We start from the raw sequence: 23,415 nt of genomic DNA, 5'->3' as shown, positions 1-23,415 counted from the left end.
TTCAGAACTGCCTTATTCTACGTGGCATTGATTCAACAAGGTGCTGAAAGCATTCTTTAGAAATGTTGGCCTATAGACCCCTTCAAGGTTTGTAAACAGTGAATGACTATCGGGTGCGCGCGCAGCACGGGGTCGAACTGTTCATACCATTTAGGCTTTATAATTTAATCTAACAGTGCTGAAAAATGATGACTTACCTCAAATGAAGTGAGCACTACAAACACAAGCCTCTTTGATCTTTGCATTGTCCCAGTCTGCACGTTAATTGCTTGCAGACGCAGATGTAGTATTTTTTTGTTTTTGAGATTCTGCATGACTCGCGAAAACTTAACGGAAGACCTGGTGCGATTTTCACAGCCCACGACGTAAGTATGCATTTTTGACGATACCGAATAATACGCAACTGAATCTGCTGTAATGACTTTTCTGACCCCGACATGCGCAGTGGGAACAGCCTGTGACGTGAACCGTGAAGGGGTCTATAGGACAGAATCTTGCAGTTGATGGAGATTTGTGGGTTGCACATCCAGGGCACGAAGCTTCCGTTCCCCCACATCTTAAAGACTGTGGGGGCCATTTTAGTACAGTGAACTCATTGTCACGTTCAAGAAACCGATTTGAAATGATTCGAGCTTTGAGATATGGTGCATTATCATGCTGGAAGTAGCCATCAGAGGATGGGTTCATGGTGGTCATAAAGGGATGGACATGGTCAGAAACAATGCTCAGGTAGGCCGTGGCATTTAAATGATGCCCAACTGGCACTAAGGGGCCTAAAGTGTGCCAAAAAAACATCCCCCACACTTTTACACCATTGCATTAATGAGAAATTGAACAGGTGTTCCTAATAATCCTTTACGTGGGTGTATGCTGAAGGGTCACAACATAGAAGTCATTTCTGAAGAAGGTGCTTACACAGTAAGTAACCTACAGGTCTGTCACAATTAAGCATGACAAAGAAATAAAAAGTATGATGATTGCCAATATTTGGAGTAAGACGTGTTCCTAGAAAATCATTCTTGTTGGTCCTGGAGCAACATTTATTTTAACCAATCAGATGTCATTGTTTGGCTTATGGCTGATGTTAAAGAGATATTAAAATGACAATTCTGTTATTTACTCCTCCCTTTAATGCAAAATTCCTGTTAACATCACATTGCATCATGAAGCGCAAGTTTGTCAATGATTTTCACAGTTTCTTTGTCAAATGCAAGGTGCAAAATTATTTTGTACAAAAAGAAATAAAAATCTCACCAATTTGGAATGACATGAGGTGATGACAGGATTTTCATTTTTGAGAATAACATTACCAACCTCTTAGGGACTACGTTAGAAATACATTTCATCGATAGGAATGGCGATTCAGCAAAATATATGCTGATAAAGAAAAACAGCGTACACAGCAAAATCACTGGTGTTAAAATAACACCCACGGTGTCAAATTTAACACCGGCAAAGTGTGTATATGTGTCCACACTACACTGTGTTAATTTAGTCAAAAGTGTAGTGTTAATTTAACAACACCCATTATATGTTAATTTAACACTCAATATTGTTAAATTTTACACTTTGTTCAACACTATTCATTGTTGTTTCCACACTGCACTGGTGTTGGCACAGAAATACAGTGTTAAAAATTAACACTCCTAATTTAAGGTCAACACCAGTGTAGTGTGAATTCAACAATGTTAAGTGTTAAAATACTGAGTAATAGCCACTTTTGTTGCTAATGGGTTGTTTCTATAAAAGACAAATGACAAGAAATATTGCAAAACCTCTTTTTATTAAAGTAAATCACATTTAATATTTACATTGATACACACAACACTTTGCATTAAACACTGCTTATTTAAATACCTCAGCTACAAATAGAAACAGAATACAGTATGGAATAATGAAAGTTATCTTATACCACAGCGCAGTGACATAAAACCACTTATTATAAAGGTCTTTAATAAATCAAATAAGAGTTAAAAAAATTAGCCACCCTACTCAACACTTGAACATTAAAATACATGCAATTACCTTATCGGCAAGCAGAAATGCTTATCCTTCACAATACTAAAGATTTTTCCATAACAAAACAGACATTTCAATTCAAAAGACGTTTCATTTTTCTTAAACACGTTCCAACCTGGTATTTAGTTCTGTAGTTGTTTTACTGTACAGTAGTGGAAGGCTGCATCAGTGGTCTTCATCATGGAGGGAATGGCTTTTTGGTCCAGAATGATGCAAAAATTCTGGATGCAACTTTTGTTCCCAACGCAGAGCAGGCAGGGCTGTGCTGATTCATTCCCCTCAAAGCATGGATTGATGCTCATCACCTAAGTGTTTTAAAAGAGTGTATTTGATGAATGTATTTGATGTGTATTTATGAACTTGTATGCACTTACATGGGGTGAACAATGCAAGCAAACTAACTGCTGAATAAATAACTAGAACAAAATACCAAAAAACTTACACAGCACAATCAGTAGCTTCAGTTGCACATTGACCCTCTCCAGTCTTTCTTCCTTTCACAAATGAAGGCAAGAGGTGAATGAGCCAGGGAAGAGCTGCCACATCACTGTCCCATCCTAGCAAAACAGAATTTACACCATGAGTATACAGTTAAACTTTAAAACCGTAAAAGTAGCAAACCCATTTACATTTACCATATTTAAACTCCTGTTGACCAGACAGAGGGTCATCCATATCTTCATCAGGATATAGGCTCCAATTATCCTTTAATTGCTGTATGTTGGCTATTTTGCAATACATCGCCTCAGCATATTTCTGCAGATTTTCAAAGACAAAAAGGGTCAAGAAAATACCAAAAAGGATGCAGTTTTAATCGTTATTTGAATCAAAATCATCTCAGTATAATCATGTTAGAGACAGTGTACAGTACTAAAGTACTGTGTGTACTCACATAGTTGGTAAGCTCTTATCCTCCAAACTGGGTTAAGGAATAACAGTTCAGAATTCATGGGTATGCCGTATTCAAATATAGTCTGGTAGGGTCCTATCACAAAAAAATGACAATAAAGACTCTGAAAACTCAACATTATTTTTATATTAAAAACAGCACTCAAGACAATATGAATCTTCATTTATACATTTTCAAAATAGTAATCAATTTGATTGCTATTTAATATGATATCAATAGCAAAACGATGTATGAGAAGATAATATATTTTTATTAAAGTTGGCAGCAGGTCATGTCACTTTCTTGCCAGATTAATAACCATAATATGTACAAAACTACATATACTTAAAAGATTGGTTAACTGTTCAGTTATGTCAAATAAAATGATTTATATGTTTAAATGAAACTTACCTTCTGTAATGAATTTATATAAGTATTAGTCATTTCTCATTGGAAGTCATCCATGTCAGGTCTTCTTTAATAAACTGCCCTAAAAACAGCATCTCTTCTGAATGATTTTAAGCACTCAGTGTACTTTCACCAAACTAGCATCTATAATGACAGAAAAACAAATGTTCGCCATACACGTTTTACACTTTCGTATGTATTTGCTATTTGCATCTGTCTGACATCTAGCGCCACGAAAAGCTTACAACACACAATGCATCCAATCTGTGCATATTCTGAGGTAAAATTAATTGTTGGTTTGGCGATATTTTCCCTGTTTGCATACATCAAAAAAAAAAAAAACACATGACGATGCGGTTGCGGTTTTCTCCGTGTTTTTCAGTAATTTGAATAATTAACCGATATCCGTGCACTCACGTGCATGTAAACGACCTCGTTAACTCACGGTATCTAGCCTATATGATTACCTCATAACGAGCATCATGTGGTGAATAAACAAGCTTTCATTTAACTTAATTTCATACCTTCAATTTGTAGTGCGTGTCGCGTTTTATCAGGGTTTAATTCTTACATTCATTCATATCTCCTGTTAATATTATCCTTCTTGGTTAAAACTTTTAGCTAGAAGTTTAACTTTATACCAAACTAACAAGGGAACAACGTAACACAAGGTAGCTCTGATTAAACTGAACCAAATAACGAACAAAGGGGAAATAAAATGGGAAAAATATCTTATTTAGGTTTTTTGGCAAATGGCTGCGTAGAGTCAGACAGAGAAATAACAGTTTAATTTAGCTAAACCATGTGAATATTATGAGATTTACCTGCTCTCTTCAGTCCTCCTTTGAAAGAAAATGGCGGTAAAATCCCTGACAGGAAATGTTTAGTGGAGGCGTGGCTTGATTTACACCGCTCAGTGTGAAATCTGGTAACACCCTTGTTTTACACTGACACTGTCATGGATATAACACTGGCCTAGCAATGGCAGTGTTATTTTATTACCAGATAGTGTTAAAACAGCATCAACACTGTGTATTTAACACCATCCCTGAAAATTTAACACTGGTGATTTTGCTGTGTAGTTGATCAAATAATGGTTGGCCAACATTTTTTCGAAAAAACAAGTTATCTAAATATAAAAGTTTACAGATATTAAGAGAGACTTCGGATCACGTTCACTCCAATAGTCAGTCATCAGCCCATTAGAGAGAGCAGGAAAAGGAAAAAGGTATATGGGGAGTGGAAGTACATGGAGGAAATGCCCACTCTCTCCATCCATCATTCACATCCATTAGAAGACATCCCATCCAGTTAAACTGAGGAAAGGGTTAGTGGGTCAGAGAGTAGAAAGTTCCCACCCAACATACCTGCCACCAGTCCAGGATTGGTGCGCAGTGTCTCCATAAAGTTGCTCATGATAGAGACTTCTTGCCATAGACGACCGAGCTGTTGAAACTCAGTGTCATTGAATAGGAGCTCCTGAGAGTCTGCATAGAATCGGGCCAGTCTGAGAAAACAGCGAGAGACTTTAAAAACTGTACTGTATGGCACACAACTGTTGTAATGAACTTAGATTTACTACTATTGAGACCACAATCCTAGCTTTTAGTGCTGCAAAACTATTATTCATGTAGTTTTCTTCATAACTAAAATGTGACAGAGTTGTATCCTCTGGACGCCTATGAGTCTATGACGTGCAGCATATTTTGAATTTCTGAGTACTTCCTGGCTTAGTTTGGTGTTGGGAAAGTGCTTGACTCACATAGAGTTGTGGTAGTTGGAAACGACCCCAGGTGACTCTCCTCGAGTTTGGTGGCGAAAACAAGGGTTATTTGCATTGCAGAAAATCCCTTGGATCCAAGGCAGGATTCCTGTGGAGGGCATAGCCTTGCTGGGAAAATGACCTATATAAAAAAGATGAGCAAGTTCTCACAACCCGTGAACACATATTGAGACACAAAGAATTTATCACTTTTAATTTATAACAAATTTGATTCTCATTTAAGGTATATCTATTGTCTAAGGTACTCAAACATCTTATATTACACAAGCAAGGTTTATAATATACTGAATTTTAAATTTTTCGTGATTCGGCCATATGCACAAGGTTTTGATATCTTGGGTACCTTACACTATTACACTACCTTGCATGCTAATATTTAGTACAATAGTATGATTGCAAGTGTGATTTTACTTTCTATAAACAGTTATAAACAAAAAGTTAACTTTAAAGAGGACATTTCAGAATACTTTTGTAATGTAAAATAAATATTTGGTGTCCCCAAAGTACATATTTAAAGATCTAGCTCAAAAATACCTCACAGATAATTTATTATAGCATGTTAAAATTGCCACTTTGTAGGTGTGAGCAAAAAATGTGCCATTTTTGGGTGTGTCCTTTAAAATGCAAATGCGTTGATCTCTGCACTAAATGGCAGTGCCATGGTTGGATAGTGCAGATTAAGGGGCGGTATAAATATAAGATGACCCCCTTCTGACATCACAGGGGGAGCCAAATTTCAATGACTTATTTTTTCACATGTTTGCAGAGAATGGTTTACCAAAACTAAGTTACTGGGTTGATCTTTTTCACATTTACTAGGTTGATAGAAGCACTGGGGACCCAATTATAGCACTTAAACATAGAAAATCATATTTCATGATATGTCCCCACTAAGTAACTGAAATGAGATGCAATATTGCCAGCAATATTTTTTCATCAGACAACAAAATAATTTGGTTACAACATAGATTTAAGTTTTTGTACTAATTGATATAAACAAATCCAATCAAATTAGTGGACTGGAATTGTTTCAGTACTACACATTATTACACGGTTCATTGGAATGCTTGATTCTGATTGGCCAGTCGTGACATCTGCAGGTTTGTTATTCCCAGATAACAACCGCTCAAAAATAATAACACATGATAACCTGGATGCTGCAAATCATTTGAAAAATTAAATTCAAATGTCTTTTAATAACATATGTGACATTATATTTACAAATGATTAAACCAAATAGTGTGCTTGTGACATTTGAACGTCTTTATCTTAAAACCGAAAGTAAATGGGTTTTCCTTGCGGAAGGTCTGCATTTGTTAAGCAAATAAAATATTTTAAATCAATATTTAATCTTCCTTACCTTACTTGTGAGTAAGGGATAATGTACAGGAAGATGGTTGTTATTGTGAAACACCTTCGGCTTTGCGTTGGGTCCTGATTGCACTGTTAGGGCATATTTCTGTGATAACAACCGGCTGCCTATACATTATCCCTTACATAAGGTTGAGCAGGGCACAACCTAACGTGGGGTTAATAGTAACACAGCTTGTTTATATACGTTAAACACGGTTAAATTATTTGTGTCTTTCTGTCTTTATCTCTCATTGTCAGTAGAAAGTCAAATTTATGAAAAGTTTTGATGCGTTTTCATTGTGATACTAGACAAACAGTGATTTTGGGGCATGAAAGTAAATTTCTTCATCCAATGTTTTTCTTATTTTTGAGTTGGGTGTCTGTCTACTATACTGTATGTTCATCTACACTGCAGCGCAGCACCAGAGTTCTCAAACTAAAACAGGGTCTGCAGCGTTTACTAGGGCTGTCACAATGATTAAATAATCGTCTAATCGCAATTGTTTGACCTCATCGCGATGATTTCAGATCACCGAAATGATTGCATTTCTCTCTAAAAAACACAAGGGGGAGCTGCAGAGCCTGCATAAACAAGACCGTATCTAATGGCGCTCCTTGACTGACAGTGCATAATCAAACAATGTGTAAAAATTATTTCATGAACAAACAAAAAATCTATGAGAATTAAATGTCAAAGCCCTAAAATAGGCAATTAATCGTCCTAGTCGTCACAATTTATTAGACAATTAACGTCAGCCAAATTTCATAATTGTGACAGCCCTAGCGTTAACAAATAACTCCATTTATGAGGGTCGAAAATGCTGGAATAGTCTGGATAAAAGACGTTAACATGGCAAAAGTAATGTGTTTTAAAACGTGCATTAATGTAAACCAGCACCCATTGTGAAACATTTACTCCTAGCAGCTGTTAACTAGGACTTTTTTCACTGCAGGGTTAGTAACAGTGTTACAACTAAGTCTAAGAAACTTAATGTTACAGGGCCCGTAACCTATGTGTTTTCAGCTATATTAAAATAGTCTTTGGTATCCCCAAAATGTTTCTGTAAAGTTTCAGCTCAAAATATACCACAGATCTTTCATTATACGATGTTCAATATTTGTGGCTGCAAATTAACATTTGCACTTCTGTCACTTTTGGTGTATTTGTACAAGAACGGTTGGTTCTAGAAACCAAACCTAAATGTTAATTTGTAGCAGGTCCAGAATGTTAGGTTGTGCCCTGCTCTCCTTCATTTAATATAGCATGCAGTATTCTTACATTCATGTTGGCGATACAGGGGGTTGGCTCGTCGTAGCCACACCAGTCCGATGAATAAAAAAACAGGCCACAAAATCTCTACCAGGAAGCGAATCTGCAAACATACGGCAATAGAAGGACATGTTTAGAAACAGCTATATATCAGCAGTGGTGGTTCAATATTCAAAGGATAACACAAATAATACCAATTAACATATTACAGATTATGGGATTTCAAAAGATATTATATAGACGGTTTCATCGGATGCACATGTGGTGACGCGATACGCCTGGTGTGAACTTTACTTCCGGTTTCAGTTGCTAAACTGGTGCTGTTTTGGTTTCTTAAGTCATTTACGTGTTGTTTATTTTGGTTGTTTTATAAATAAACTATGCTTAAAGTTGCTATTTACTCTTAGCAGAGTTTACCGGAAGTTACGTGTTGACCACGAAAGCCGCTTGTTTATGTTGTCACTGCTGAAACCTTCTATACTCTATATTCTGGATTTGTGTGCCTCTGCAAAGCCTGTGCACTTAAACAAAAAATGTTGAGGTTTGTCTCACATCACATGATATAAACACTGTGCTCTAAATAGAAGCTGTGTTGAGGTTTCGAAAGTACAGGCCATTATGATTGTTTTGTATATCTCAGTGAAACGGCAAATTGTACCTTTTGTCTCTTGCGGAGCGTCCAGTTCTTCCATAATAGCAGACGGATCTGTCTGCTTGTGTTCATTGCTCCAGAGCTTCACCCCTTGTAGGGGTCACCAAACTGTGATGAACCTGACAGCACATAAACACTTTTACAGCATGCACTGTAACTTTTGCGAGTTGACATAAAAACCTACACAATGCGTGTAAATGTGTGAAGCAGTAACATGTGTGAAGCAGTATTGCAGGGCTTCAAAAGAAACGGTACTTTAAACGAAAGCTATTTCAGTTGGAGCGCTTAAGTTAGTCGTGTATAATTGAGTGTCACACATCTTTAAAGGAAAATATGCACCTAGCACTAAACCACTAAACTATTTTGAGTCTGTTCGACAGACTAAAACCTCAGATGTACAGAGAAGAGCTGTTATTATGTGTCTTTAAGATGTCTAATTATCCGGTGTGTTTCTTGTTACACAAACACTAATTAAAGCTCTTTGAATTTAGGTTCAGATACAAATCTCTAATCTTACAGAAACACATAAAGAGTATCATATGTACAGTTTTTTTAATAAATGCAATAAATTCATGGCATCATGTAATAAAAACAAACACAACTGTTTAACTTATACACACTGTACCTAATGTATTAAAATATGATGGCACTCAACTTTACTGCAACAGTTCTACAGTTGTATTACACATACTCAAAAACAGAAACAATTATTTCTGCAAAGTCAAATTCATACTAAATTCATAACGTAAACCGAAAAGTAACTTACCTCAGTGCTAAATAGGTTTAAAACCCTCAACATTTACATTAAAAAGTAAATTGTTACAGTCCATAATATTCCCTGAAACACAACAGCCAAACTTGCTGCTTCTGACTAACCCAAGTGACAGAAGTAATCTGATTGCCTTAATCTGCAGGGTTTACTAGCCATCAGCAAAGTCCTTCATTTTAAAATGACTATTACTTACCCCCTCATTTATGTGGGAATGATAAGGCATTACAGGATAATGCTGGCATGTTATATTACAGTATGTTTAAAGTTAGTTTGTGTGCATCTTACATGTTACATCTCTTATTTGTGCTTTCATGTGCAGGATGAGTCAGAGCTGATCAGCTTAGGTGACTAATTAGAGATGAGGAGAGACAATCTGTCACCGAACCAAACAGATACACAGAGAATGAGGACAAGCCAACACAGCCTCTGTCAGGGACACACACACACACAAACACAATGTAGCCTTGCCCTGCAGTATATTATTACAGCAGCCTACGCTTGACATGAAGTATTGAACATACTTACCTGATGATGTCATACAGTAAGTATGCCATCCACCTGGTATAATTAGTGATGTAAAGGCTAAGGCTGGCACCAATATTACCTCACAAAGTAACATCAAGCAGGGGCGTCACGCACCATTTTTTAAGGGGGCACAGTGTGCACAGCTAACAGACATTTGTGCATACACAGACATCAAACGAAATATATTATAGAGCTTTCAGTCTTTTCCATGGCACTCACATTTCTAACAATCTGAACACCTCTGCCTTGCAAAAACCGCCAAAATAAAAGTGTTGACTAACTTTTATATCAAATACTATTCAATGCAAATAATGACATATTTGCGCCATATTTACATCTGAAACGGCATGTTTTGTTTATTTACGTTTTGTTTAATTGTGTCATTAATGTATTTTGCACAACAACTGCATTATCCTATAAAAATTAATGTAATTTTAAATCCATAATGTATATAAACAACGAAAATTACATAAGCTATGGGCACGTAATTGATTTTAATGTTCAATAATGATTTTAAAAAATACGTTTAGATAAAATTATTAGAGGAACGGGTTTTGCATTAAATTTTACCTCATATTGTCATATGTGATTTCCGCGCCCCCGTGAACTCTGGCGAACTTTGACGTCGGATGTACCAAGAAGATGAATCTAGAAATCTCTACTAACGTTAAAACGGTCACATTTTAAACCATACATTTTATACACAGAGGAGGTTAACTGCACATTACAGTACTGGGGTTTGGAAATGTTGTGAGCGTTTCTTACACGTTTTAATTCCTCAGATAGCCAATGCACCACAACAAAGAGCTCGTGAGCGCGCTCAGACGCTAATGACGTCTGCGACTGCGCTTGCCGCCAGAATAAAGTAATGTAACATGATCAAAACGGCAAAAGTGACAAGGATGCAGCACAGAATTGATAATATTGTGCATAATAAACAGATTAAAAGAAAGTAACAAATTAAAGGGGCCATGGCACAAGAATTTTTTAAAATGTCAAATAAATCTTTGGTGTCCCCAGAGCACATATGTGAAGTTTTAGCTCAAAATACCATATAAATAATTTATTATAGCATGTTAAAATTGCCACTTTGTAGGTGTGTGAAAAATGTGCCGTTTTGGGTGTGTCCTTTAAAATGCAAATGAGCTGATGAAATTCAAACACTGATCACAATGATGGTGGTTTGTTGCAATTAAAACTCAATTGTGCTTTTCTCTGCACTAAATGGCAGTGCTGTGGTTGGATAGTGCAAATTAAGGGGTGGTATTATTATAATAAGAGCTCCTTATGACATTATAAGGAGAGCCAAATTTCAATGACCTATTTTTTCATGTGCTTGTAGAGAATGGTTTACCAAAACTAAGTTACTGGGTTGATCTTTTTCACATTTTCTAGGTTGATAGAAGCACTGAGGACCCAATCATAGCACTTAAACATGGAAAAGTCAGATTTTCATGCCATGGCCCCTTTAATGGACGCTTCTTTGATTTTGAGGTTGCATGCAAAATCCATTTGGCTCAAAATTGGGCATGACACCTCTGACATCAAGTATACAACTTTGCCAATGCTTTGGCTGTGACATAAATTAAACCAGGGGTAGGCAAGTTCGGTCCTAGAGAGCCGCAGTCCTGAATATTTTAGCCTAAGCACTGATAATCTAACCTGATGTCTAAATCCTAAAGACATTGATTAGCTTGTTCAGGTGTGTTTGATTAGGGTTGGAACTAAACTCTGCAGGACTGTGGCTCTGTAGGACCGAACTTGCCTACACCCGAATTATACTGAGGAGAGATGGGCTATTTGAAAAAAACAACACAAGTCATATGTGACCCAGTCTGTGAAAACCCAGAAAAATCATTTTTTTACTCTTTATATTAAATCATCCTACATAATATAATGTAAAGAACATTTTGTAAAAATATAACCTTGCTATCTTTATTATTGACAACAAAATATTCAAATCAACGTGAAAGCAATCAAACGTTAATGCTCCTAATCTCATAAATAGATTATTACACTTTAGACTGGATTTCACAGACAGGGTCACAAATTTAGTAAAGAAAATAAAAAACATCAAAGATGATTGACCTAGCCAATAAGAAAGTATAAAAGTAAAAACAGCTCACATTTGAAAACAATTCTGTTCTAGTTAAATGAAAGAAAGAAAAACAAAGCGGACACAATACTAGTTTTAACTAAATATTTAATTTGCAAACATGTTTCATGTTTTCAGGAATTGTTTGTATAGTCAGACGTGAATGGCAGATGGTGTACAAAATGTAAACAAATGTACATAACTCAGAAACAGATGCACGCACACTGCTTAAAAGACACGGGAGCAGCACAATGTTAAAAAAACAACAACAGTACAACAGATAAAATACCTGGCAGTAACTTGATTACATCAGCATGCAAGGGCGATGACGATGCAGTGGCGTAGCATTAAAAATATGTTAAAAATTCAGGTCACAAACATCCCTCGGGCTTAGCAAGTACATTACAATAATCACGATGACATATACAATACTATACAATTTCCATATAAGTTTATACAAAGGATATTTTACATGTAGCCTTTTTTAACAACATATTAATATAAATGGCTAATTACTGAGTCTCTTGAAAACCTCTGGATGGTTTAGAGTAATTTTTTATCACAGTGAAAGGGAAACATGATATGCTTGCTGACACATTTGGCATAAAGATAAGAAAAAAAATCACATGAGAATGCTCACTTAGAATTAAGTGAATGTCACAAATGTTCTGGACCTCTGTTGCTTTTCCTGGATCAAACTGTAGCTTACATAGACCGGATAAAAAGCTATTTATCCAGAAAATGTCCATTGAGATGTTTCGCGCACACATCTCACATATTTCTAAATATGTTTGCCCTTTCTCAAAGGGATATAAAACAATTACATATATACAGTACAGTATGGCACAACCAAGACAGTTTATATACATACATACATACATACATACAGGTTCATTCGATTTTAGGTCCATTAGATGAAAGTCTGAAGCATCTAAAAGAACATTGTACCAACAACGACAAAAACTGACCTATAGGCCAAGCTTGGGTTTAAACAAAGTGGGCTTCTCTACGCTCCATCTCCTGCGTACGCCGGCTGCGTCTCTGGTAGAGGGGCTTGGCGTCGGTAGGGCTGAGCTCCTCTGCGCTGGAGCTAGGAGACTGAGGGGGAGAGAGCATGACGGGGCTTTGCGAGTCACTTTCAGAAAGTCCTTCCTCAGCTTCTCCCGTCTCCGCCGATACGGCGCCCACTGACAGCGTCAACGTCGTAATTGACGGCCTGGCCGCCGTCGTAGCTGTAGCCATTGACGTTGTGGGTGTGGTAGGGGGCGTGGCCATTCTTGTAGCAATTGTTGCGACTGTTGCTGTAACCGCAGTCGTTACAATAGTAATTGATGTTGTATATATAGTTCCTGTGGTAGTTCCAGTTTTTGTTGCCGAGTCAAATGCGCTGGATTGGCTTGCAGACGGAGGTTTATAGAAAGTCTCAGGAGGGGGTTTTAATGTCCGTGGCGCTCTAAAGGTTATCGGGGCTGTGCTGTACAGGTTAGTACCAGATATATAAGAGCTAGAGTGGGGTATCGCTGTTCCTTGAACAGTCTCGGCTGATTTTACTTTATTCGTCACGCCAGAGGACGGAAGGTTGGCCACTATCATTGCAGTTCTGGGCGTCACGTCGTAATGCTTGTACTGTTTGTCCCAGGTCCTTCTCAGTGACTGAGTGTCTATGAAGGTGTTCCTGTTACTGGCGAGGCGTGGCGTCGAAGGCTTCTCTGGTTCGGTGGTCTCCTGGATAGCAGCTGGAGTTGTTTCTTGCTCGGCGGTGTTGCGGCTGTTACGCTCATTAAGCAGTCGATCCACAGGCATGCTGATGGGTCGGGACACCTGCTTGGACCTCTGGGGACGCATCTGCACCACTCGGCTGCTGGCACTGGGCCGGCTGAACACTGATGTGATCTTCTGAGCCTCCACGGGACCCAAGACCAGCCCGTTGACATCTGAACCTGCACCTGTTGGAGATAAATACCCAACAAATTAATAAAAAGTTTTATGGTTATGTATTGTTACTGACATTAGTCCATAGTTCAAACATGTAATCAGGAGTAACATACACCAACTGAACAAAATTAGCTTAGCTCAACCCACTCCAAGCACTAACAAGGAGGCTTAATTTAAACTTTAATTAAAAAAATTAGCAGTCATACGAACCAGATGTTTGAGCTCCTTTCTTCATCTCCTTTACTTCCTCCAGTTGTGAGGAGGTAATGATAGACGAGTGTCTCTTGTAAAGTTTAGCACTCTGCACGAAAGATAAAAACAGACCTCCTTTAAAATTATTTTGAACAGAAAAGCATCAAGTTGTGCTAAGTGAGATTCAAATAAGTCACAGTTTACGTCTTCCATCCCATCTCACCTCTTTGATATCCATGAGAGAACGTGAGTGGCGGCTGAGTTTGGGTTCTTTGTCCATTGAAGTGCGTGGTGCCGTTGGGCTGGTGGGAGACACGGGGCCGAGGGAGACGTCAAAAATCAATTGATGATGAGTGATGAGCAATTCTATCATGCGGGCCTGGTGTGGGTAGTCAACCAGAGAGGACAGGGACACTTCTGCCTCCAGCTGCCTGGGCTTGATGAGCGTGGGACCGAAAATGATCCCGAGGTTACTAGCTGTCATCTTATTCTCCTCGGCTTGCTCTGATACTCTGTAGAACAATGAACATCAGACTGATTCAGAACAGATTGTTAAAGGAAAAGACCACCGTTTTTCAACATTTTACTATGTTCTTACCTCAACTTCGACAAATTTATACATCCCTTTATCTATTTTCAATGCATGCATTTTTGATCTTTATACAGCGTGTGGTGAATGTGTTAGCATTTAGCCTTGCCTCATTTATTTCTATGGCTACAAACAGGGACGAATTCAGAAGCCACCAAACACTTCCATGTTTCCCCTATTTAAAGACTGTTACATGAGTAGTTACACGAGAATGGTGGCACAAAATAAAGCTTTTGTTTGGAGCCATAGGAATGAATGGGGCTAGGCTAAATGCTAGCACTGCCAACAAACACTGTACAAAGATCAAAAGTGCACGCATTGAAAAAAGACAGGGATGTATTAATTCATCGAAGTTGAGATAAGAGCAGTAAAATATTAAAAAACGGTGGTGTTTTCCTTTAAGATGTACTTTGGTTTTGTGCTGCACTAACAATGTTTGAGTCATTTTGTACTCTGTGTAGGTGGTTGATTAGGAAATTTAGGGTTTTGTAGTGGGCTGTAGGAAGCTGGCGAAGGAGGTCTCTGATTTTGAAGAGGACTCTTTTGAGCTCAATGCTGAGGCACTGCTGCTCTCCTTTACCCGATTTAGCTGAATCAGGCTCGTCCGCCAAGATGGCGTGGGTCTCTTTTGACAGCCCGATGATATCGTTATAAAACCGATACAGAATCAATGGCTCCGGCAACTGAAAGATAAATAAATTACGTTTCTTTTTTGAAAATCAACAAGACCTCAGTCACCAAAATGATGCTTTTGCTAAGTGACCAGACAGGGTTTAGATTAATCTAGGACTAGGCCTTTAATTAGTTTTACAAACATACCTTACATAAAACAATACTGGTGTGCATCCTAAGACAAAACAGTGGCACTGATATATGTTAAGATACAGTACTGTGCAAACGTCTTAGTGTTATCCATATTTATTTTTCACTCTATTTTAAGATACAAACAACAAATACAGGAAATATGTACACAAAATTTAAAATAAAACAATTTTCCAAACTAAATGTCTTCTTCAGGCATCAGTCAGTATTTAGTGTGACCTCAGTTTTTTTCAACAGAGTTTCAAAGGACTATAAACAATCCCAAACGAGGCATAAGGGTCTTATCTAGCAAAACGATTGTCATTTTTGACAAGAAAAATAACAAATATACACTTTTAAAGCACAACTTCTCGTCTAGATCCGATCGTGATGCGCCAGCGTGACCCCACGCAATACGTCATGACGTCAAGAGATCACAGAAGACGAACGCGAAACTCCGCCCCAGTGTTTACAAATGTGTTGAAAGAGGACCGTTCCTACGTTGTTGTATGTCAACTGATACTAATTAATGTCTTTGTGTCAGTTTATTGTTTACAATGGTCCGCAAATGTGCGTTTTATATATCTAACATGTGACCTCCCTACGTCACTACGCATTTACGTTTAGGTCGCGCTGGACCGGATCTAGACGAGAAGTTGTGCTTTAAAAGTGTATATTTGTTAATTTTTTGGTCAAAAATGACAATCGTTTTGCTAGATAAGACCCTTGTGCCTCGTTTTGGATTGTTTGTAGTACTTTGAAACTCCGTTGAAAAAAACTGTTACGTGTTGAGTTAAGTGTTAATTGTTGGGGTCTATTAAAGTCCATTAAAATGAGAAAAATCCTGCAATGTTTTCCTCAAAAAACATAATTTCTTCTCGACTGAACAAAGAAAGACATCAACATTTTGGATGACATGGTGGTGAGTAAATTATCTGGATTTTTCTTTTAAGAAAACGGAATATTACTTTAAGGAGACTGAAGTCCTGAAATCATTCGATTAGAATTAGAAATTAGGATTTAATTTTATTTAGGTTTAAGAGATCCTGCAGCTGCCTGTTATTGCTCAAGTGGAAGGGGAGTTTACCCTAAATACTTGACACTTCAACAACTTATACTTTTATACAGTTTTTAATACTACATACACATTTCCTGTATTTTCTGGTTGTATTCTAATAAAAAGACTGATACATAATTTTATATGATCACTATACCATTGCAAAAACAAATTGGATGGTAGCATGGTGGCCTAAGACTTAAGATAAAATATCCATTTTAGATCAGGACTAGAATAAACCCCATCTGGAAAACGCCCCTTTATGTTTAAACATTACAAAACTAGGATAGGTTTATTTGTCCCATCACACCTGTCTCAGGTAAAGCTTGAGCACGTTGCTGATGTCATGCGGGTGAAGGTCAGAAAGCTCCACCAAGTCTTTTCCATTCTCGAAGGCCTGGCACAGCTTTTCCACACGAGACTTCGCCCCATTCACACGATAAATGCCCTTGAAATTCATTGAAAGTAGGTGTTACACGAATGACTCATGTGTGATTAAATGACACCTTTTCAACACTTCAGGTTTGTTACCTTAATGTTCAAGGCACGACTCTCGATCTCAGAGGTGCATTTTTTGATGATGAAAGGGATGTCATCAGGGCTGTTCTTGGCAACCTGAGCAAAGTCGATCCCAAACAGATGCAGTCTGCCCTGGAGCTTTTTATGACCACACTGAATGGCAAGAGTCTCCAGGCATTTCTTATGACAGGCCAAGGAACACTATGTAATAAGAAAGCAGGGCAATGACAAACTACTCTCTACTGAACATTAACAGTATCAGTGTGGGTGTTGAAGAGGATGATGTCAATGATACCTCCTCACACTCAGCTCCATGAAACACCACAAGGCCGTCACACTCTCTGCATTTGGAGGGCGCGCGCAGTTTTCTCAACTTGTGGGTTTGCGAGGCTTTTGACATCTGAGCGTTCCGGAAAGGTCCGGGAGAACTGGCAGCTTCCATAACCATTTCGGCGAGACCTGGCAGGACAATTTGTAAAATGTTTACAAAAACTCTCCTGTGACTTAAACAATCTGATTAGACCAACAAGCAGATCACAAAAAGTAAAATATTTGAGAAATATAAAAAATGCTATTTAGAATTCAAGAAACAAACTAGGACTTTTTTATTATCTTCAGTAGCCATTAAAAAAATGAAACGCTTAACAATAATTGGTGAAATTATTATTACTGATATATTACATTTGGTGGTGAGGTAAACTGAAAAACAGGAAGTGTTAACGGAGGCATTTTGCCAGTATCAACACTACGCCCATCTGTGCAGCTGTACTAAGAGCAAAAACATGGATGTGGAGAAACAAAGAGCTTACGTAACACTTTAACATGTAATCTGTCACAACACACTTATGTGAAAACAGACCCGAGCAACCACACGCCTCATGGTGTACTACTAACCATTATCTGATGGGGAAGGTGGTTCTCTCTCATCCAGGTCATCCGCTGAAGACATGGTACCAGTTGAGGGAGTTCGGGGAAGCCTGCGTTTAAAATCCCCTGCAGCATGACCACACACACATTAGTCTTACTTTTGTCCTGTAGGGGACTTCTCTTCTTCAACCAGCCCACCAAGAACTAAGTAAAAACTTTGGCAAACAAAACTTAATACAAACTCGTCTGAACCTCCAATATTAACAAAGGTGAAACTAGTTTTTAGTATGCAAACTCTTGCTAACTTATATAGTGCATGACAATAACTAAGTGTGAGAGAACTTATGCTGCGTTTACACCAACCGCGTTTCATGCGTCAAAATCGCGTCTACTGCGCCTAGTTTGGCGCTTGAACAGTTTGCCAGCGATGCCTTTGCATGTCTAAAGCGAAGTAGACGTGCGGAAAAAGCAAGCATTTGACGCTTCTTGTGGGAGGGGCAAGTGCTATGCGGTTGTCTGTTTGCAAGATGACTGATGTTGATTGTGCATTTATCAAGAGAGTTACCGGTTTGTATTTAGTAACCTTACTATAGGGGGGAAATAAACGGCGTGGGTCGATAAACGTCACGTGACTCAAAAGTGAAATGTGTATTTACAACTTACCAGGTTGCCCAATGTCCTCACTGACACTCTTCCAAGTGAGGTCCTTTTTATTCCTGTCTCTATAGAAATAAGAACTTGTGTCGTATAGCTTCGGCTAACTGCTAACGGCACAATATCAAGCGTTCCTTCAGGTTAAATACGCGACTCCAGGCGGGGCTGCCGCCACAGCAGCAAGCAGGCTCCTGATTGGTTAACGCAGCGCGAAATTCCGCCAAAGTTCATATTTTTCAATTTGGGTTTCAGCCGCAAATTCGCGTCAAATGCAAAATGCACAAAAAGCACAATTTGCGCGTACCGCGCCAGGCGCTCAATTCGCACCATTTGCGTGAACTAGACACACGAATGAGGCGGAATCGCGCCATAAGCCTCATCCGCACCGCGAGACCTCCAAACGCATCTTTACATTGACTTAACATTGAAATCACTAGCGCATCACACCGCTCCCGCGGCTGGTGGAAACGCAGCATTAGGGTCAGTATATTTCAAATAGACCACCAGTCAAAGGTTTTGAAACACTTGACTGAAATGTTAAATATGATCTTAAAAATCTTTTAATCTGAAGATGTGTGGTTAGATGCTTGAAATTACTTTTGTAGACAAAAATATACCTGGGCCAAACAGATTAATTTCTGTTATAAGAAAACTAAAATTGTATTTTTGAGGTGACTTAGACTAATATTAAAGTAAAAGCAACCAATAAGAGCCTAGATTAAATGTGAACTCCTATGATATTCTTAAAAAAAATTCTAAGGTAAAACTTTAAGAAGCTTCTTGATAAATAACATGAGTACGGTTTTGCAATTTCTAGGCAAAGGTTGACTGCATTTCTAAAATATTGAGTTTTGATTTATTTTGGATGCTTCTAGTCACCAACATAACACAAATTTAACTGTGGGGGTTATGTCATAGTTTGGACAAGTTTATTATTATTATTCGGTAATGTGGAAAAATCTACAAATAAAGAATGAGTGATTGTTTAAAAACATTTGACCGGCAGTATATCATCTTGGCAATGTTATTAAACAAAATTAATGTTTACAGCAACCACATAAAGAGTTTTGAACAATAACAATAAAAACAACAAGTTTCAATTGTTTATTAGAGTGGGCAACAGAGAATAAAGTCTTACCCCAGAGTCACATTAGCTACAAATGTGAGCGGCACGAAGCGACACGCACTCGCTTGATGGGCGTTCCTGGGCATGCCTACTCCTAGTTGCTTGGCAACAGTAAAGCGGTATCAAAAGTCACTTCAGAGGTATTGTTAAGTTACAAGAATGGTGTTTTTGGATTTAAAAGTATTTTTGTCTCGAGAAAAGTAACAACTGCCTCTTCACTACGATTGGCAGTCACTTTGTCGCATCGCTCGGCATTTGCATAAAATAGCTTTCTCGTCTATTTTTGCCCCACCTTACTAGGCGCAGTGAGTGGTAGCCTGTCGCTCTGTCTCTGGTAGCTAATGTGAGTCTAGGGTTACTATTGAACCCAGACAAATATACTTTATTTAAAAGATGTTCAACAACATGCATGATGAAATCAATGTATGCGAATATACCTGGACTGGCAGTTGGGGAGTCCATTGAGCGAGACTCACTGCTTCCTCCGGCGCTTTCTGAATCACTGCACATCCCTCCTCCACCAGCACTGCCTGTGCTCCAGACCCGCTGAGAGCCCGGTGTCCTCACTGTTAAACATATAAACCATTTCACAATCAGCCCAGAGTCTCAACTGCGGCCTGCAACAGCCATAAACGCGTTTGGTGTGATTGGCCCCTAAGATAGTTTCTCATAAAAATTACCCTTTTATATTAGATATGATAGTTAATTTTCAGTGGAAACAATGTATATGCTGTGGCCTTTTAGTGTTTTATAAATGCTGATAAAGTTCCTATCCAAGTTTAAAGTGTAGAAACAAACTATATAGGTCTAATATATATGCTGATTTACTTTCTGTTTGCACAAACTTTCCGTTTTCACAAACGTCACATGACTTAACACAAGTCAAAGGGACTATCTTCCTGAAGCAATATGTGTTGCTCAAGGCCTTGACGCAGATGTACTACCTCTTTTTTGCAAGGTCTGAAGTTAAAAACGTTTAGTTCCTTCACAAACCTTGTAGGTCTACACTGCTATTGGAGCGTCTCTCTGAGATCTTGGCCTTGCAGGGTTGTGCGGTCCCTTCGACTTCATCAGCGCTGTGGTTATCCCCAGAGGTGACCGAGCCCTGTGATAGGTTCCCATGGGAAGAGTGAGTGCTGCTCACAGACCTCTTATGAAAGGACATTCTGTAAAAGAAATAAAACGTATGGATTATCTGATAAAGTTTTGCTTACACAGATTCAATAGATATTACATCATTATGGCAGAAAAAATGCATTGAAAATACTAAATACAAAGTTATTTTTAAATTAATATCCAACAGTTATTTTCCTTTCTCAAACCAATGAATATTAGCCTAGCACTGTCTTGTTTTAAAATACTGTCAAGTTAAATACAATTCAGCAATTCTTGCATTCTGTTTCAATGTATTGTACTATTTTTGAATGCAAGAATGTGTTCTTTGTTAACAGACGCCTACTCTCAAAAACCATAGTTTGGCAGACTTTACTACTTCAAGCTTAACTTGTTCCTGTGATTTGCATACAGGCAAGATTATCTGTATGTTTTTTTTTTACATTAAATTACCATGTTGTCATAAAAATGCCACAGGCACAACAGGTGTCAGTTGACACCGATAAGCCTATGTTAAATTTCCAATGAGTAATTTCATATTCAGAGGTGAAATTTGAATTCACTGGAAGGAGGTGTGATAGCACCTATAACAGTATGTGTGAGTGCATCCTGTGTGATTCAGAGGTCCAGCTAAAAAAAACAAGTCACTCAAAACAGCAATTACAGAAACTAAAACTCTACATTAAACAACCCCATTACAACTGTTGCTTCACTCATCACTCTTCCTGAGGAAGATGCAAACAATGCACGCCCCTCTCTGGCACGCACGGAAACAAGAAATCTGCGGAAAGTGTGGACTAACCCAGTTTTAGAGGGGGCGGTGATGTCCTGAGACAGAGATTCCAGCCACACACGCTCTTTCGGCAGGCTGCACACAAACTCAGAATAGCGCTGGCCCGGCTCATACTTTTTGGCTTGTTCGCACAGAGCTTGATAGTTGACTGGCAGTGGCACGGTTTGAGTCTGCTGCATTTGAAGCCAGTTCACAGTCACCTACAGCGAGTTCAAAAGAAAAGTCAGTATACACAAACATAACAACGTTTGTGTGCAATTTTCTGCAGCTTTTTTGCATGAAAAAGTGTTTCTGTAACTAAATTTGTGAAGTATTTGACCTTTGCATACCTAAAAAGCACCGCAAGTCACTTCGGATAAAAGTGTTTGCAAAAAAGATGTCATAATTAAAGCAATACTCCATATGGTAATTTTGATATTTGGCGGATTTACTCACCCTCAAGGCATCCGAGATACACATGTCCATCATCTTTCAGACAAACACATTATTTGGAGTTATTTTAGTAAATTCCAAGTTCTTCCAAGCTTTATAATGGGAGAAAACAGGGATCAGGGAACAACTTCTGACTTCAAACCCCAAAAAAGTGCATTCATCTCTCACAGAAGTAATCCACACGGCTCTAATTGGTTAATAAAGGTCTTCTGCGGGTAATCGATGTGACTGTGTAAGAAAACTATCCATATTTCAAAATCCATAAACTGTAATAACTAGCTTCCTGTAACCATAGATGTCTAGAGATGGCTAGATGTCTCGCGCGCACTGCTGGCCAATGGAGATCGACTTCCGCAACTGGCGGCCATCTTACAGCTCGCTCATTGTGTTTTAATGGTGCATGTACTTTTAAATGACCATAACTTGCTAAATTTTCTACCGATTTTCATACAGTTTGGTGTGTTATGATTGTCAGAAATGTACCTATGACACTGCGTACTTATAAATAATTTCCATGAAACATGTTAATGCATCCAGAATTATAGCCATGTTGATAACGTTTGTAAGAAACCATACCATTTGAAAATCGGATGAATATTGAGCAAGTTATGGTCATTTAAAAGTACATGCACCATTAAAACACAATGCTACGAGTGAGCGAGCTGTCTGAGGTAAGATGGCCGCCAGGTGATGATGCTAGAAACTCCACCGTAAGACATCTAGCCTTTATTATACATGTTTATGCCGATAACGGCACCATCTTGGACTTACGCAATTCACGAAAGAGTGTTAGCGTAGTGAGCGTTGGGTGCCATAGGAACGTTGCACAGTGACTCGGAAGCTAGTTATGATACTTTATAAAGTTTGAAATATGGATATTTTTCTAATTACCAACAGAAGACCATTCTTAACCCCTTGGAGCCGTGTGAATTACTTCTGTGAAGGATGAATGCCTTTTTTAAAGGTGCAGTGTGTCATTTTTCAGAATGATCTCTTGACATAAATGCAAAATATTATACAAAACTATATGATCAGAGGTGTATAAAGACCTTTCATAATGAATTGTTATGTTTTTATTACCTTAGAATGAGATTTTTTATCTACATACACAGAGGGTCCCCTTACATGGAAGTCGCCATTTTGTGCCGGCATGTTTCTACAGAAGCCCTTTATGAACAAATTTTTTTCTCCCACGATGACATGTTTGTCCGGTGGCGGCTAACGTAGCTTCTCTATGCGTTTCAAAAGCGAGGGGACTGAGTCATTGGTTGCGCAACCTCACCACTAGATGCTGCAAAAATGTACACACTGCACCTTTAAAGTTTAAAGTCAAAAGTTGTTCCCCGATCCCCGCCCTCGCCCATTACAAAGCTTGAATAAGCATCTACTAAAAAAAACCTCCAAATGTACTCGTCTGAAAGATGATGGACATGTGCATCACGGATTGCTTGAGGGCAAGTAAATCATGGTGCAATTTTGGTATTTGGCTGGAATATCTCTTTAAACGCAAAAATTACACTGCAATGTAAAGTAGTATGGTATATGTCAATAATAATGTAAGGGGAAGGTAT

The 23,415-nt window shown here is 38.3% G+C and overlaps 2 protein-coding genes and 1 long non-coding RNA gene across 7 annotated transcripts in view; all 3 read right to left on the bottom strand.

The window, feature by feature from the left end:
• abca4b (ATP-binding cassette, sub-family A (ABC1), member 4b) overlaps nucleotides 1-9,585 on the bottom strand; it is a 51,177-nt gene extending 41,592 nt beyond the window's left edge. For 2 of the 4 annotated variants that reach the window (XM_055202434.2, XM_055202438.2), the window contains exons 1-5: nucleotides 9,432-9,585; nucleotides 8,381-8,493; nucleotides 7,732-7,825; nucleotides 5,079-5,220; nucleotides 4,684-4,823 (exon numbers count right to left, since the gene is read on the bottom strand). In XM_055202434.2, the coding sequence (XP_055058409.2) occupies nucleotides 4,684-4,823; nucleotides 5,079-5,220; nucleotides 7,732-7,825; nucleotides 8,381-8,446 (442 nt within the window). In that variant the 5' untranslated portion in view covers nucleotides 8,447-8,493; nucleotides 9,432-9,585. Of the gene's footprint in view, nucleotides 1-4,683; nucleotides 4,824-5,078; nucleotides 5,221-7,731; nucleotides 7,826-8,380; nucleotides 8,494-9,140; nucleotides 9,273-9,431 lie in introns of those variants that run through there. The other 2 variants (XM_055202439.2, XM_055202435.2) reach the window with 2 other exon arrangements.
• LOC129439793 (uncharacterized) lies at nucleotides 1,765-4,401 on the bottom strand. Its single transcript, XR_012373510.1, has 5 exons — nucleotides 3,320-4,401; nucleotides 2,912-3,004; nucleotides 2,655-2,775; nucleotides 2,462-2,576; nucleotides 1,765-2,324 (listed from the first exon to the last, which is right to left on the bottom strand). It is a non-coding gene; the product is annotated as an uncharacterized lncRNA (long non-coding RNA).
• Nucleotides 9,586-11,857: 2,272 nt separating the features above from the next.
• arhgap29b (Rho GTPase activating protein 29b) overlaps nucleotides 11,858-23,415 on the bottom strand; it is a 38,531-nt gene continuing 26,973 nt past the window's right edge. For both annotated transcript variants that reach the window (XM_073876480.1, XM_073876481.1), the window contains 11 exons: nucleotides 21,422-21,612; nucleotides 20,500-20,672; nucleotides 19,944-20,072; nucleotides 17,754-17,852; nucleotides 17,155-17,318; nucleotides 16,872-17,060; nucleotides 16,651-16,788; nucleotides 14,940-15,165; nucleotides 14,117-14,409; nucleotides 13,912-14,002; nucleotides 11,858-13,712 (listed from right to left, as the gene is read on the bottom strand). In XM_073876480.1, coding sequence (XP_073732581.1) covers nucleotides 12,754-13,712; nucleotides 13,912-14,002; nucleotides 14,117-14,409; nucleotides 14,940-15,165; nucleotides 16,651-16,788; nucleotides 16,872-17,060; nucleotides 17,155-17,318; nucleotides 17,754-17,852; nucleotides 19,944-20,072; nucleotides 20,500-20,672; nucleotides 21,422-21,612 — 2,652 coding nt within the window. In that variant the 3' untranslated portion in view covers nucleotides 11,858-12,753. The remainder of the gene's footprint in view (nucleotides 13,713-13,911; nucleotides 14,003-14,116; nucleotides 14,410-14,939; nucleotides 15,166-16,650; nucleotides 16,789-16,871; nucleotides 17,061-17,154; nucleotides 17,319-17,753; nucleotides 17,853-19,943; nucleotides 20,073-20,499; nucleotides 20,673-21,421; nucleotides 21,613-23,415) is intronic.

This window comes from Misgurnus anguillicaudatus, chromosome 2 (genome assembly GCF_027580225.2).
Source record: "Misgurnus anguillicaudatus chromosome 2, ASM2758022v2, whole genome shotgun sequence".
NCBI lineage: Eukaryota > Metazoa > Chordata > Actinopteri > Cypriniformes > Cobitidae > Misgurnus > Misgurnus anguillicaudatus.
This window is presented reverse-complemented; position numbering and strand designations above follow the sequence as displayed.